Below are 17437 nucleotides of genomic sequence, written 5' to 3'. Positions count from 1 at the left end.
ATTGAGGGGTGGGAAATCCACAGTGGCCAGAAACACAGAGCCTGGGGGCCAGTTATCTATGACTACCAAAATGGGGAATGGCTGATTTCCCCAGAGCCATCCCTCTTTTTGGCTCTTTGCCGTATTGATTAACTCTTGGTGACCTCTTTCTGTTTTACATTGGCAGGGAAAGAAATTTCCACTTTATCTGCATGTAGGAATGGTCACTGTTTATAAGACTATAACATAAATTTTATTAAATGATACATTGTTTGGTTTTTCTAAGTGTGAACACATACCCCCAAAGAAAAGGAAGCCTTGAAAAAAATGTCACTTTTCAAATAACAAGAGACAAGTTCCATACCTTCCAATTACTGGTATTATTTCCTCTGTTTAAGTTTTCTATCACATTGACCCCCTGCAACTCGTCTTTCTCTCTGATGAATTCAGAAGTTCATATACATGTCTTTATTATTATAGCACAGAGCGCTCAGTATCTTCAGCATCTCTTCCAAGTTTTCAAAGTTCACACTGCAAAAATCTTGCATGTCTACCAGTTACTACTCAGCTACTGTTAATTGAGTGATGAACACATCTCATGAGCTACAATGGGTACTCTAACTATTATACAATGACATTTATCCTGAATGTATTGATAGTGATGAGCCGCCATCTTGGAGCCGTCCTACTGGGACACAACTATTGCTGATGGATCACAAGGATGCTCAACATTCTTTGTGACAGCCTCAACTTCCTCGTGTTTTCTAAACAGAGTCCAAGGATCGTGCTTGATGCTAACTTAGTAACATTTAACATTTAAGAACAATTCTATTTCACACTAATTCAGGTTTTTATTTCCTGTAGTTGCTGTAATAAAAAAGCACAACCTTGGTACTTAAAACAACACACTTTATTCTCATACAGTTCCAGAGGCCAGAAGTCTGCAAGTATTTTCACCGTGGTAAAGTCAAGGTGCTGGCAGGGCTACATCCTTCAGGAGGCTGTAGGGGAGAATCTGTTTCCTTGCATTTTCCAACTTCTAGAGGCTGCCTTCATTCCTTGCTTGGTGATCCCTTCCTCCAGGCTTCTTTCCAAACTCTTTCTTCCATCCCCCTACCTTCCTTTTCCTACCTCCTCCCCTTCCCAGGTTTTGCTTCAAATCCATTTATCCCCATTCCTGTACAGATCAATTTAGAGCATCCTCTTCTCACTATACTACATTTGCACTCTCACTCTAGCACTTCCTTCACTCCTTGTTCTCCAGTTTGCTTCTTAGCATCCCTGACTCAATTGCTTTCAATATATAGATACTCCTTAAGATCCATACCTCCCAAAAGCAGTGAGGAAATATAAACAGTAAACCATTTTCTCTGAGGCAAATAGTTTATATATTCATTGGCTAAAACTAAAAGGCAGTATTTATGAAACACTGAACACAGTGATTGATACATAGAACAAGTACAAAGTTTGGTTTTCTTCATGGTTATGATTGCCCTTTTGCCATTATTGCTATTGTTATTTTGGGGGGAGGAGTAATGTCTCGCTTGCTCATTCAAGAGGACTATGCGCATGAGTGGACCGACATGTCCATGTATGTCCTCACCCGTCTGCAGGTACATAGCATATTCTTAAACATAGATGATAGGATGGAATTTATCTCACCAGGCCATGAAAATTTGGACCTAAGCAAGAGGGAGCCCCACTTAGATCAAGGGCAGAAGAAGGAAACAAATAGTGTTGTTGAACATCTACTGACTGTGAGTATTTTCACTCACATGAATTCTTACAACTGTTGTATGTAGATACTCACAGCAACCCCTAGCCCTTCTATCATATGTCCTCACCTCCAAACTCCCATTTAGGAGATTTGGGAGCAGATTTTTCTGTGGAAAGTTTTACTGATGGCCATCTTCAACTCCTTGTTCCTGAGGCTGAAGATGATGGGGCTCAGGAAGGGGGTGAAGACCGTATAGGTGGTGGCCATCAGGGTGCTACTGTCCATGGATTGGGGGCCCTTGGGTTTCAGGTAGATGATGGAGGCAAAGCCATAATGCACAACCACCACAGTGAGGTGGGAGACACATGTGGAGAAGGTCTTGTGCCGGCCCTCCACTGAGGGGATCTTAAAGACGACAGCCACAATGAAGACATATGAGAGGACAATGAGGAATAAACAGCCCATCAGAGCTGTCACACACACCAAGATGACACCCATGGTGGCAGAGGATGTCTCATCCCCACAGGCCAGCTTCAAGAGGGAAAGCACATGGCAGATAAAATGGTGGATCTCATTGGACCCACAGAAGGTGAGGTGGAAAACTATTGATGTGACCATTATTCCCATGACTGTGCCACCCACCCAAGCCCAGGCTGTAAGTCTGGCACAGCCACCGGGACTCATGAGCACATTGTAGTGCAGTGGGTGGCAGATGGCCACGTAGCGGTCATAGCCCATGATCATGAGCAGGAAGGAGTGGGTGTACCCGAATGTGAAGGAGAAGAACATCTGGCTGGCACAGGCCATGAAAGTGATGGAGTGTTGTGTGGACAGCAGTCCAACCAGCATGCGTGGGGTGATGACAACAGTGAATAGAATCTCAGAGATGGACAGGGCACATAGGAAGAGGTACATGGGCGTGTGGAGTCTATGATCAGTCCAGATAGTAACCATGATGAGCAGGTTCCCCAGCAGTGTGAATAAGTACATCAGCAGGTACAACAGGAATAAAGCTGGTAGAGACTGTGGAGGGAAGTTTGAGAAGCCAACGAGGATAAATTCAGAGAAGGCACTATGGTTCTGACCAGCCAGGTGCATCTGTTGCGATTATAAACACAATGCATTTACATTGTTAAATCATAAGCTCTAAACAGACATTAAATGGCAACTTAGGAGCTCTGTGTTCTTGGATGACTTGTCTAACACCTCTTAATCTGTTTCCTCATTTACAAAATGGAGTAAATAATGATAGTTCTTACCACTTTTATCTCAAAGATGAAATGAGATCAATATATTACTTGTTTAAGTCACCACTCAGCATAGTGATAAAGATAAAAAGATACATTAAGTGCCTAAGAGAGAATTATGCTACTGATTGAGTTTTTATTAAATGTGACTGAAATAAAGAAGAGGATCCATGTTTAGAGTTAAAAAGACAGGTTTATGATTATCAGGGTCAGATGCTCTCGAATAGTTTGTTGATATTAGAAGGCATATTTGGACCTTAGATCTTAAAATGTCTTTTCTGAGTACCTTTGTCTTTTATGCCTTACTTAACCCATTTACATTTATTGTAATACTGCTGTATTAGTACTCATTTTTGCCATCTTACATTCCACATGATGAATTTACTATTCTGAAGATACTTAACAGAAAGTCTGGAAAATTAAAGGATGGACAATAAAAGTTGGGCAAATAAACATGAAAGTTTAGCTAGTACTCCTAATAACAGTCATAATGGAATTTAAGGTGATGATTTTAATGTCTCCAATAACATATGCCACTAAGAGGAACCAGGGTTCTCTGGAGAAAGGGTTGATTCCTGTATGGGCATGAAAACAAGCCTAGAATACCTAGTGCCAGCAAGAAAGGAAATTTTCACTGAGAAATCAAATTACAGTCAAAGAATGACAGAACCAGAGTGAAAGGATATCAAAAATATCAAAAAGGATAATAAAAAATATAAATAAAATACATTTGTTTGGAAAAAAGTATAATCACTGTACAGAGTGGCTGGAAGAACAAGCTAAAGAACACTATAGAATAGCAATTAGACAAATCCAGAAATTAAACTATTCCATGAGACTGTTGATGTGGGTTCATCAACAAACAAGGGTCATGAAAAGGATGAAGAGAGGTTCAAGGGACACTACAATCAAATACAATATAGTATACCAGATTGGATTCTGACTAGATAAACCAGGTACAGAGGATCTTAAGACAATGAGGAAAGTTTTGTTATGGACTAGCTTTGAATTATATTAAAGAATGATTATTAATTTTTTCTTTGGATATGAAAGAAAATGTTCTCTTTAAATGCATAGGGAAATAAGTAATTATGGATACATACTAAGGGGCAAAAAAAATTATGCTATACTGGTAAAAACAACATTGTAGCAATCAGCGTAAATATAATATCATAAATCTATCTATAATATCTCCCAAAACATTAAATAAGTAATTATCAGCATAACTTCAGTGAGATGGATAGTAAAAAGAAATAATAAACCAATAATATATATAAACAATTGCCAGAAACTTTAACAAATACTTCAGAAATATAGACAATGTAATTAATAATATTGAAACACAAGCCGTTGATACAGTTGGTCTCCTCAACAAACAGAGAATAAACATTTATCCAGCGTACACATGAGTTTTCCAAAAATTGACCTGCTTTAGGGCATTAATCCCAAATTATAGATTCATACAGTGCAAATGAAAAGTCAACAAGTGAAAAATGGCTTTTCAATTCCCATATGTTTGGAGACTAAGTATATTATTACATCATCTTTTGTTTAATCAGAAATCAGGAATTAAGAAAGAGTGAGAAGTAAGTAACTTGAAAGTCAGTCATCACATTTTGAATCTAAAACAGTACTTTGAAGGAAACTTACAGAAATAAATATATTTATCAAGAAACTTATTGAGGAAAAACATGCTTATTAAACCAAAATCAGATTACTGTTAAAGACTAACATGATAGAAACAAAGGGAAGATACCAATAAACAAAAGACAATGTGAAAATTAGGAAATAGCCACAGAGATAAGGGACATTTAAAAATTAAGAAGAATATTAAGAAAAATATAAGTTAATAAATATGAAACAGTACATGAAATAAATATATTTCTAGAAAAATGTAAAATTCCAAACCTGGAGAAGGAAGAAATATGGGCCCTATACATTTGCAGAAATTGAGTAAGAGTCCAAAGCCTTCCCTCATTAAAATCATCAGCTCCAGAAGATTTATGAGTGATCGCTACTGAAATTTTAAGGAATAAATGGTTGGACTCTTACACATGATCTTCAAAAAATAGAAAAAAATATGAAAATTGTCCAGCTGGTTTATCAGGCTATTGTAATCCTGATATAAAAACCAGGTAAGAATGTTTCAATAAAAGAGAATTATAGGTCCACTTCACTCATACATACAGATTTAAATTTGCTTTAGTTGTACTTACATAAATGAATTTGGATTTATATTTTGTGTTACTCATTTAGAAGGGAAGTCTGCTCAAGAACAATGGTAAACTAGATTGAATCGAAATGGTGATTGAGAACAGCTTATTTGCTCTCTTTAACTCAGGAAATTGTCCAGTCTTGAACTATACAAAATAAAACTTTCCCAGCAGGAAAAAAATCCATAATGAAATACAACTTATTAAATCCAAAGGTGTATTAAAACTGTATGTCATGATCAAGTGATGTTAATTTATTCCTGTGAATTACAAGGATAGTCCAGTATCAGAAAATCTACTAAGTGATTCATCACATGAATAAACTAAAAAGAGAAAATCATAATTATATCAACCAAGACAGAAGAATGTTTTCTAAAGTTCAACTGCTTTTTAAGATTTTAGAAAACGAACTTTTTGCAGCATGACACTAAAGAGAACTTTATTAGTTAGAAAAAAACGGCTAGCACAAAACTAGCAAATTGTATACTAAGTGAAGAAACTTCAGATGCTTTCTCTTTAGGATCAGGAATAAGTCAAAGATATCCACTCTCTCCGCTATTTTTGAAATGGAGTTTAAAGACGTGAGTGATGCTAAGGAAAGATAAAAATATAAGATATATAAGGATAGAATGGAGAGAGGCATGGCTGTCTCCTTAGAAAATATGAAAGTCAAGGCATAAATATTAAAATAATAAGAAAGACTGAAATGCTGCAGAAGGCAGGTCAACTTATAAAATCATCCGATTTCTCTATACTAGTAATAATCCTTTAAATATATAACTGAATGAAAAAGTAAGATGATATAGCCATTGCCATACAAATTACAAAGAAACAGTTCTCAAACAATTTGATCTCAGGATCCCTTTACACTAAAAATCATTGATTTTCATTTAAAATAGTTTTAAATTTAAAATAAGGTATTTTGTTTAGGTGGGTTATGACAACTGTTGCATTCCATATTAGATATTAAAGCTAAGAAACTTGAAAAATGTTTATTTATTAACACATTGAAAATTGCAATAATAAACCTATAACCAGGTAAGAAATATATTTTAGGCAAGTTAATATAAGTCATATATTTTGGAAAAGCAACAAAAATTTAGTGAGAAGGTGGCCTTGGTTTACATCTTTGCCAATTTCTCTGTATCTGGCTCAATAGAAGATAGCGTGATGTTTGCACCTGCTTCTTTATTCAACCTATGACACTGCTATTTTCATTCAAGTATATTTAAAAATTCAGCCTCTCACATTTGTGTAACTGGAAATGTTACAAAAAGGGGATCCTCATTTCACACTTTACAAAAAAATTGTTCTGGGAAGAAGACTTGGCCCAATGGATAGGGCGTCCGCCTACCATATAGGAGGTCCATGGTTCAAATCCTGGGTCTTCTTGACCAGTATGGAGCTGGCCCATGCACAGCGCTGATGTACACAAAGAGTGCCTTGCCACACAGTGGAATCTCCCACGTAGGGGAGCCCCATGCACAAAGAGTCCACCCCATAAGGAGAGCCGCCCAGCATGAAAAAAAGTGCAGCCTGCCTAAGAATGGTACTGCACACACTGAGAGATGTCACAACAAGATGATGCAACAAAAAGAAACACAGATTCCCGCTGATAAGGATAGAAGCTGTCACAGAAGAACACACAGCAAATGGACACAGAGAGCAGACAACTGGGGGAAGGGGAAAAGGGGAGAGAAATAAATAAAAAATAAATCTTTAAAAAAATAATTGTTCTATAAAATATCTTGGAATTAATAAGAAAATGCATACCTGCAAAGAGAAATTTTTAAACACTAATTAAAATGTAGTATCTATTCTTAATATGTGGAGGACAGTCTACACTCTTGGATGGGTGGATAACTTAATACAATAATATCAATTCATTATCATCAAAATTATAATAGTAATGGAATTGCATTTAAAATTTCAGTTGAATCAATTGTAAATTTGATTTTAAAATTGTTCTAAAATTCCTTCAGAGAAATAAAAGTCAACAAATCACTACTTGGAGTTGTCCTGGGTGGTGCTGCAGGGACACTTACCGGACATTGTATGTCCTCCCATGGCCACTGGGTGGACTGTGGGAGAGTGTGGGCTATGGTGTGGACCAGTGACCGTGAGGTGCAGCGGTGCTCAGAGATGTATTCACCAAATGCAATGAATGTCTCGTGATGATGGAGGAGATTGTTGTTATGGGGGAGGAGTGGGCTGAGGGGGGTGGGGGGTATATGGGGACCTCATATTTTTTTAATGTAATATTAAAAAAATAAAGACAAAAAAAGAAAATAAATAAATAAAAATTTCAAAAGAGAAAGTGATACCACACACACACACACACACAAACCTAATGATAAAAGTAGTTCCACAAATCAAGGGGTAAGTATCTGGAGGGAAATCCACTCACGTAACAGATTCAGGTAAAACTGAATTTTTGCCTGCAAAGTAGGAAACCAAATGGATTCAAGCTATAAATAGTAAGGTAATTGAAAGAACGTAGAAGAAAAAATTTGGAATCTAGCATTTGGAAAGGACTTCTCGAAATATCCAAAGCATAAACATTGAGGTAATTTTTTTAACAAATAGGAAAAGATCAACATTAAGGGATTTCTTTTCAACAAAGTGTATCATGGGTAAGGTTAACATACAGATGGAAAATTATGGGAAGATATTTGCATTCTCTAAAATTGACAAGCAAATAACACTCAAAATATACATGAAACTGTGGTATTCTGCTATAGACTTATTGTGATTCTAGCAATGGAAGAAATTATATCATTGATGTGAAGACAGTGGCCGCTGGAGATACTGAAGTCAGGGAAAGGAAAAAAGAGGTATATATTGGGGCATCAGGACTTGGAATTGTCCTGAATGTCAGGGCAACAACAGATACAGGTCATTATATATCTGGCCATGACCTACAAAATGGAGTGGGAGAGAGTGTAAAACTACAATGTAAACTAAAATCCATGTTTAGTGGCAATGCTCAAAATGTGTTCATCAATTGAAATGAACATATCACACTAATGACAGAAGTTGTTAATGTGGGAAAAGTGAGATGGGTTGGGAGTGGGGCATATGGAAATTCCCGATATTGTTTTATATATAACATTTTATGTAATCTATGTGTCCTTTTAATAAGAATAAAAAATATATTTTAAAAAAGAAGCAGAAAAATCAATACAAAATTCAGGGAACGATATGAGCAGAAACTTTACAGCAGGGTTTACCCAGAGAAAAGAATGTGCAGAAGAAAAAGGAAAGAGAGAAAAGAGATAAAGTGGAGAGCAAGAAGAGAGGGAGAGGGAGGAAGGGAGGAAGAGAGATGGGAGGAAGGGGGAAGGAAGGAAGCGAAGAGGAAAAATAGAAAAAAGAAAACAAAAACAACAAAACGCAATGGAATTTCACTGTTTATGTATTTATTTCCCCAAATTAGGGGGGAAAAGCACTAGTTTGTGGAGCTGGTATAATTGTAGAGTGGTACAAATTAAGATTAATGCTGTTTGACCTAATGTAAGGGGGAAATGGAAAGGAGAAATGAGTTTATATGGCTATGAGTCTCTAAAAAAAAAAGAGTCTGGAGGCTGTCAGAAGGATTGCCCTTATGCACAACTGAGCAGAGTCTAAGAGACAGATAAAGTAGATACAACCCCCAGGTATTGGTTCCTTTGAGGGCTAAAGAGATCCATGGGTGTTATGGTCATGGCAGATGGGGTTAACTGCCATGTCAGATGGCCCTTCTTTGGAGCTGGTGTTTATGCGTGATGAATCTGGACTCAGATGGGATCTCTCTTCATAAGACTTTCATGCTACTGTGCTGGAGTTGTAGGTGGTGTTGGGGTTTAAGATATATTTAGGGGATCTGAATCTCTGGACTGACAATGTGATAGCCAGGCCCTGAGCCTCAACAGACTCCAGCACCTACAATCTGATTTATTGGACTCATCTCACTCAGCTAAGATGGAATTGAAGAAGGACAACCACCACACCATGGAGCCTAGAGTGCCTACAACTGAAAGCGGGAGGATTGCATCCAGTATCCATGTGGAATCTGAGCCTCCTCTTGATATAGAGGTGCAATGGACACAACCAATCCAATGTCCACAGAGGAAAGGTGGCATTGGAGTGGGAAAAGTGGACATGGTGGCTAATGGGTATGGGGAATGGCAGGAAGAGACGAGATGTGGAGGCGTCTTTGGGACTTGGAGCTGCCCTGGATGGTGCTTCAGGGGCAATCACCAGACATTGTAAATCCTCACAGGGCCCACTGGATGGAATGGGGGAGAGTATGGTCCATGATGTGGACCATTGACCATGAGTTGCAGAGGTGCCCAGAGATGTAATTACCAAATGCAATGGATGTGTCATGATGATGGGAATGAGTGTTGCTGGGGGGGGAGTGGTGGGGTGGGGGTGGTGGGGTTGAATGGGTCCTCATATATTTTTTTTAATGTAATATTTTTACAGAATCAATAATAAAAAAAAGAAGAAAAAAAAAGACTATGCATGCTCTGTAAGTGAGAAAATTTGCATGTAAAAGCAAAATTACTACAGCATCGCCTTTGGAGGGGGAATTGGTCAATCCTACTTGTCCATCATAGAGAAAGGGCAGCTGGGATGGGTGTATGCTATGAAGCCCCACACAGGATCTAGGTGTACACTTAGCAACATAAATGAATCTGTAAAATAATATTGAGTGAAAAAAGCAAGAAAGAGGATACTCTCTAACTGACTTCCACTTGGGCAAATTAAAAATATATGTGGGGAGCAAATGTAGCTCAGTGGCTGAGGGATGCTTCCCATCCACAAGGTCCTGGGTTCAATCCATGGTACCTCCCAATATATACAAATATATACAAATCAAAGAACACACATTAAGTATATCAGAATGGCTGTCCAAAATTGTGGATGGGTGAAAAAAAAGGGGAAAAATCAATAAGAAAGCAATTGAACACATTCATGATGGTTGAAAGTCTCAGGTGGAAATATGAATAATTAAAACGTCTACATCTGAAGCCCACCTAAAACAAAAAGATTTTTATGAATAAATTGGGCTACATTGAAGGTCAGAGCTACAGAAAATCTTGACATGATTCAGGGACCACCGAAAATTATGCCCTTTAACAGTCCCACAATGTGCATTTTCCCTAAAGCAGGAGTCAGTCTGGTGATTAGAGGACCCAGAATCCCCTGGAAGATGAAGAATTTGCAGGAGTGAAGCTAAGGTACCCCACACTGAAAGGTTGCATTTCTGACCTGAGTGAGAGAAAGCTTTCCAACCCCTCAGATTCCCCATCGAAAACTCAAGAGTCAGCATCCACTCCTTTGGTTTCTCTTACTTCTCATCACTCAGCTTCCTTTCTCCCTACCAAAAGTTCTTGATGTATTTCTTCTCCTCTCCATCCCATTTCTCCTGGACCACTGATTCACCTTCCACCCCATACCCCACCTCTGACCCCAGTTCACTCTGTCTTCCAGAGACAATTTCTGGAAACCGATGAAGACAAGGACTCATCAGATCCAGGGTTCAGACCCCATCTCTCCTGTGTGTCTTTGGAACTGGAACTTACTATGATGAGCCTCCTTTCCTCGATAGCAAAACAAGATCTTGTGAAAACTCAGAGAAGCAAGAAAAAGCATAGCATTGACTTCTCCCAAAAACTGTAGCTATTGCTCATTGTCTTTGGAAGTGCAATAGGCTTTTCTGAGCTTGTTTACCTCCTTTCCTCACAGATGATATCAATGGGCCCTTCCTAAACTCATCATCTCTGACCCCCGAGGAACGAAATTACCTCAAGAGACTGAACTAAATTTCACCCTCTCCTCCAGCCCCTGCCTCAGCTCTTCCCACCTTGATAGAGCAGCAAGTCTCTTGGGAAAGGTCTCTTTATCTCTCCTTCCACAGGTGGACAGAATTCTATCTCCTGCATGAGGATGGCAAATATATTGTAATGCATCCAGCTCACATCGGCTTCCACCAGAGTCCCACCTCCCAACTAGCTAAACCCACCTTCACTCCAGCCCAGGGCCCAACTGCAGAGGCTGGTCTCACTGATGTGCTATGTTGGGGTTTCTCAAACTCAGCCCTATTGACACTGGGACTGGATCATTCTTTACTGTGCAGTTCCTCTTGGGTATTTCAGGTCTCTTAGCAGGATCCCTGGCCTCTACCCACTAGATGCCATCAGCACAGTCCTCCAAGTCATACCATCAAAACATCTTCATCATTACTAAATGCCTTCTGGGGGGGGGGGGGTAGAAAAAAGTCCCCCATTAGAAACTGTTGACCTAGAGTCTATGATGTGTAACTGGTTTGGTTGAAGGACCAAGTACCCAGAATTGACAAAGAAACACAGACCCTAGGTGTCCTCCCAAAGGCTTAGGACCTTCTCTCTTCCCCTCACATCTGGGCCCTTGATCCTTGAACCCCCTTCCACGACTCTCTGAACCTACTCACTTACCCTGTTCCTCCTTGTCACCTCCAGTTTGTGTTGTCTATTCCTTGAAACTGTCAGCAGAGGTGGGCAGAGTTTGCCTGCTTGGGGCTCTTACAGGCTCCCCAAAGGCATATGAAACATACTGGGGTGTACTGTTTATCCTTGCTGAGGCCTCTCCAGATGGACAAATTTCTGGTCTTAGAGATCCTGTCTTGGAACATCTCCAAGTCCCTCTCCCTACACCAACCATCCACATGCAACTAAGTCTCACTGCCAAATCTTGCTGCTCAGAGGGGCCTCATCCCAGAGCAGAGCTGAGGAATTCCAGTCTTGAGTGTCAAGGGAGAGTCAGAGGGAGGGCAGGAGCTGGGAGAGCCTGGTGTGGGATGCTGGGCCCTTCCCTGGGGCAAGGGCTACATAATAAGGGCAATTTGGAGGTGGATTTTGGAAGGTGGTTGCTCTTAGATCATATAAGGGCTTGGTGTCCTCTGGCCTGACTGAATAGCCTATTCTATCCCTCTCCTGGTCATCCAAGCATGAGGGTCTGACACTAGAGGTGTGGCCCCCCTCGCCCAATCACAAACACAGTCCATCCCACCACTGAATGGAAATTGGTCTCAAATCTGGCTATGCAACCTCTTCCAGGCTGCTCAAACTTTTCTCCTACATTATTCTGGGTCTCCCCATGCCCACTTCTGTCCCCTACAGCCTGTTCTTTCCTCATCCACCCCAGTGAATCTGAGCATGATGCTCATGGCTTAAAGCCTATCCTGGAGGTGGGAGCGTCCACTGGTACAACCGACCACTTTCAGAAACTATTCGGTTGTATCTCATCAAACTGAGCATAGGCAGAATGTATGACTCAGTAATGACACTCCTAGATATATATCCAATGAACACACAAGTATTATCATTAAAGGACATTGACAAGAGGTTCATATGAATGCTATTTAGAGGAATGAAAACTCGAAATGATCTAAAAGTCCATGAATATTTTCATACAAGTTAATATAATAAAGATATTTTATATTTCTATCTATCTATCATGTATCCATCAATAATCAAATTAGGGTTCCCATAGCCCTTGGAATTCTGGAAAACCATTTTCTACAAAGAAACACCCATCCACATGTCACTTAGATAAGACTTATAGATGCTTCCTTGTTTACCTTCCAGTTGTCACCTCAATAATGATTACTTGAACGACTTGTCTCACTGGATCAATTGGAATAAAATACTTGTTATACAAACTTGTTAATTTTCTCTCCTTTCTCCTGACCCCTGAACTTTAGCTCACCCTAAGCTTGAGCCAGCCTGCAGCCCGTCCTTCTGGACCCCTCCCAAGATTCCCTGGCTCCAAGTGGAATACCTACCAGCTGATCATGCCACTTCCACACACCTGTTTCTTTTCTCTCTACAAAAGAAAATCATTTTTGCTTAACTATTGAGATGATAGAAGATCTTATGGTCAGAGTGTCCTCCCTTTTGCAATTATCTCCCTCCCCCTAGTGTAATAGCTTCCCTCTTCCTATTCAAATGGTCCCCAGCCCTGTTGGCAATATCTTTCCACCCCCTTTTGTATAAGTCCCCTCCAATAGGCAACAGGCTCTTTGAATAGTCTCTCCTTTGCATATCTGGGTTTGATGCTTATTAACACCAGGATGAGAGAGGCTCTGACCATGCCTTACACAAAACCCCTCCTTCAAATTCTTGCCATGGGCCCCAGGAACTCCCTGGAGTTCAGTGAGCTTGGATTGAGGCTATCTCCTTGTCCCCCAACCCTTCTAGGTTTGACTGCATCCATCCTCCTCTGTCTCCCAACAAGATGGACATGGAGACAAAAGGCAACCTGTCTAGTTATTGTTGTAAAGGAAACCATTGGATGTTGCCAGGGGGTGATTTGTGCCACAACCTTAAAAAGATGTGTTGAAGTCCTAACCATCAGTTCCATGGATTTGACCTTATTTGGACATAGTTTCTTTGAGGACGTGATTACTTAAGATGAGGTCAAACTAGATGAGGGTGGGTCCTCATTAACTATGACAGATGTCATCATCAGAAGAGGGAAATTTGGACACCTGCATAGACAAACAGGAAGAGAATGCCATGTGAAGATGGAGGTAGACATGGAAGTCCTGCATCTGCAAGCCAAGGAATGGCCAAGGGTTGCCAGCCAACCACAAGCTAGGAAAGGGCATTGGGACAATCTGCTCTACAAATTTCAAAGAGAAGATGGCCCTGCTGACACTCTGATTTTAGACTCTGGTCTCCAGGGCCTGTTGTTTCGAGTCACTCAGTTCATGGTACTTTGTCATGGCAGTTCTAGGACATGAATGCAGGTGTCATAAAGCTGAAGACAGGGCTACTGTTGATGGGTATTTCAGGACAGTTGGAGAGTGATAGGTGGGGTCAGTAATCACCTTGGAGACAGAGTTCTCTCCTCTTGCCTGCCAGGAAGGAGCAACACAGCCCTTTGCTAAGGAGACCTGGGGAGAGCAGCTCTGCCACTCGACCTAAAACCCAAGAGATCCAATGGCATGAAAGCACCTGTGGTAAGTCAGCCTGCCTTGTGGACACCTGGCAGGATGTGCGAGGAGAGTCAGAGCAGAAACCTTTCATGATTTCGAGCCCCAAATATCTATCCTCCACTTGAGCAATAACTCGTGGTCACTTCTGAGCCAACTTCTCCACCAAAGGTAAGCATTATGTATAAAATTGGGTCAAGTTGGTCTCTTTAGATTTTTTAAAGTTAAAAGTGTGCATTTTATTTATACAGAAACATTTGAAATTCTCTTTTTTAAAAAAGCATCGTTATTAAGTTATAATTTCCAAGCTATACAAGTAACCCACAAAAGTATACAATTCAGTGGGTTTTAGCTTATTCATTGAGGTGTGCAAAAATCACCACAACCCATCTTGAACTTTTCTCCCGCCCCAATACAAACTCCATTTCCCCCAGTGCTACCAGCCCCTGGCAATCACTAATCTGCTTTCTGTCTCTATAGATTTGCTGGTCCTTGACACTTCATACAAAATAGAATCACACAATACTTTTCCTTTTGTCTTCTTTCACTCAACATAATGCTTTCAAACTTCATCCCTATTGTAGCATGTACCAGATTATCATTTGTTTCTATGGCAGAATCACATTCCATTGTATGGATAGAACACATTTTGTTTTTCCATTCATTCACCAAAGGGAATTTGGGTTGTTTCCACTTTTTGGGTTGTGAATAGTGCTGCTATGAACATTCAGGTATGATCAAATCTATCTTAAAGAGAAAAAAACTGGTAAAAGTTAATGGGAGAGGCTTGTGAAAAAAGATCACATCTGAGTCCAGCTCCATGACACAGAAACACAAACTCCAAAGAAGGGCCAACTGACATGGCACTGAACTCCCTCTGCCATGACCATAGAACCTGTGGGTCTCTGTAGCCCTCAGAAGAATTAATACCTGAGGTTGTATCTACTTTATCTGTCTCTGGGACTCTGCTGAGGTGTGCCAGGGAGGCTCATCCCTGGGAGTCATGTTCCACGACCCAGCACTTTTTTTAAGAGACATCTTTTTGCTGTGTCGATGTCAAGCTCATTTTTTGTAAATGTTGCCTTGTTCTCCATGGCTCACATCCAGGTTTTACTTCTCCATAAACTTAGTTAGTGGTGGTCACCCAAGTTGCCCTCCCCGACCCACCAGCACAGACAAGGCTGCAATGAATGTCCTTGATGTTATCCTCTCACCCACCCCATGTGAGAATTTCATTACAGGGAGATCCAGGAGCAGCATTTTCAGGGCATAGGGTAAGTCTTCACTTAATATCACTAGGAAACACAGGTACCTTCTGGGATAACTGGGCTCCACATGTCTTCAAAAGTGGGGGAATGCCTTGAAGCATCCGACTTTCAATTTTTTGCTAGTCTAACAAGTAGGAAATGATCCATGTTGTTGTTTTAAATTACTTTCCTAGAATTTCATTCCTCAATCACTAATGAGTTTCAGCATATCTTAATTTGCTCTTAGCCTGTTGATTTGCTTCTTCTGCAATCACCCATGCCCACCCTATGCCCACTTTCATCGTTTTATTTTCTTATGGTTTGTGATCACCCTCCCCCCTTTTTTTAAAGGAAATGTTTTTCAGTTCTTAGATCACAAAGACCACACTACATTTCCTTATATCATCTGTGATGTTACTTCCCACAGTTAAGTCATAATCCATCTTTTCTCAAGCTTTCTATGGGATATTAACTAAGAATCCACTTTTATGTTATGTACATGGACAGATACTTTCCTAAAAAGCATCCTGTAAGCAATTCATCATTTTCTTATCTCTTGTTGGTGTGACCTGAATGGTATAGGCATGAATTCATTTCTTAGTGCCCATTCTGAACTACAGGTCTGCTTGTCCTTGCACTAACTCAGTCTTCATTGAGAATGAACTTCATGCCAGTGAATGTACTCTTTAAAATGGTTAGTTTTATGTCTTGTGGATTTCATATCAATTTTAAAAAGAGATTGAAAAACTAAGCCACGTTACACGTCCACATGTGGGGCTGAATAGAGACCCTGAGCTCCTGCCCCTGGGCCTTCATCCCCCTCTCAATTGCCAGGTGCAGCCACCATGCTGGGATAGAACCACAGCAGCGTGTCTGAGTTCATCCTCCTCGGCTTCTCTGCCTTCATGCAGCAGCTGCTGCCCGTCCTCTTCCTGCTCTTCCTGATGATGTACCTGTTTACACTGCTGGGAAACCTGCTCATCATGGCCACCATCTGGCAGCAGCACATCCTCCACACACCCATGTACCTCTTCCTCTGTGCCCTCTTCACCTCTGAGATCCTCTGCACCTTCGCCATCATCCCACGCGTGTTGGCCAACCTGCTCTCCACGCAGCACTCCATCACCCTGGTGGCCTGTAGTGGCCAGATGTTGTTCACCTTCACATTCGGTTTCACCCACTCCTCCCTGCTCAATGACCTGGGCTACAACAGATACGTGGCCATCTGCCATCCCCTGTGCTACAGTTTGCTCATGAGCCCCTGTGGCTGCAGCTGCCTGGTGACCTAGTTCTGGGCAGGGGCTGGTGGTGACCATGGACATTTTTCACTTCACCTCCTGTGGGCCCAGTGCGCTCCACTGTTTTGCTTGCCACATGACACCACTGTTGGAGTTGGCATGTGGGAATGACGTGTCAGCTGTGTCCATGATTGGATTTTGTGAGTAGCACAATCCTCCTGGCTTGCTTCCTCCTCCTCCTCTTCTCCTACACCTTCATCGTGGTCGCCTTCTTGAGGAACCTTTCAGCAGAAGGTCAGCGTAAAGCCTTCTCCACGTTTGTTTCCCACCTCACTGTGGTGATCGTGCACTATGGTTTCACCTCTGTCATCTACCTCAAGCCCAAGGGCCCCCACTCCATGGACAGTAACACCCTGATGGCCACCATTTACACAGTCTTCACCCCTTTCCTGAACCTCATCATCTTCAGCCTGAGGAACAAGAGTTGATGATAGCCGTGAAGAAGACCTTCTTCAGCAAGCTCTTCCCTCAGAGCTCTTGAAGAGGCTGGTTTTGTGGCAGCAAGTGTGGTGCATAAGAGCTCTTCAGTCTTCCCATCTGTAAGATGGGAATAAATGTGTCTAGTTTGTGATTATTCTTGTGTGGGAAGCCTACCCTCATCCTCAGCAGGGGCTCCATAAATTGTATTTATTTCCCCTTCTCTTCCCCTTATGTGGTTGACCTGCTCTCATTCCATCAGGGTTCAGTAGGCTCATGATCTCTTCTATGATGATTGTGTGTGTGAACAACCTGTGCCTGGATTTCTGGGGGAGGGGAACATGCCTCCCACTTGTG

At 41.0% G+C, this 17437-nt stretch overlaps 1 protein-coding gene and 1 pseudogene across 1 annotated transcript; one reads left to right on the top strand and one right to left on the bottom strand.

Annotated features, from left to right (window-relative positions):
* Positions 1-1837: 1837 nt before the first annotated feature.
* LOC101438254 (olfactory receptor 10H3-like) lies at positions 1838-2794 on the bottom strand. The gene has a single exon (XM_012530498.2). It carries the CDS (start codon positions 2792-2794, stop codon positions 1838-1840), a length of 957 nt encoding a protein of 318 aa, XP_012385952.2.
* A 13416-nt stretch (positions 2795-16210) lies between these two features.
* Positions 16211-17144, top strand: LOC105744959 (olfactory receptor 10H1-like; annotated as a pseudogene).
* Positions 17145-17437: the final 293 nt, after the last annotated feature.

Source organism: Dasypus novemcinctus, unplaced genomic scaffold (assembly GCF_030445035.2).
Source record: "Dasypus novemcinctus isolate mDasNov1 unplaced genomic scaffold, mDasNov1.1.hap2 scaffold_124, whole genome shotgun sequence".
In the NCBI taxonomy this organism is placed as follows: domain Eukaryota; kingdom Metazoa; phylum Chordata; class Mammalia; order Cingulata; family Dasypodidae; genus Dasypus; species Dasypus novemcinctus.
This window is presented reverse-complemented; position numbering and strand designations above follow the sequence as displayed.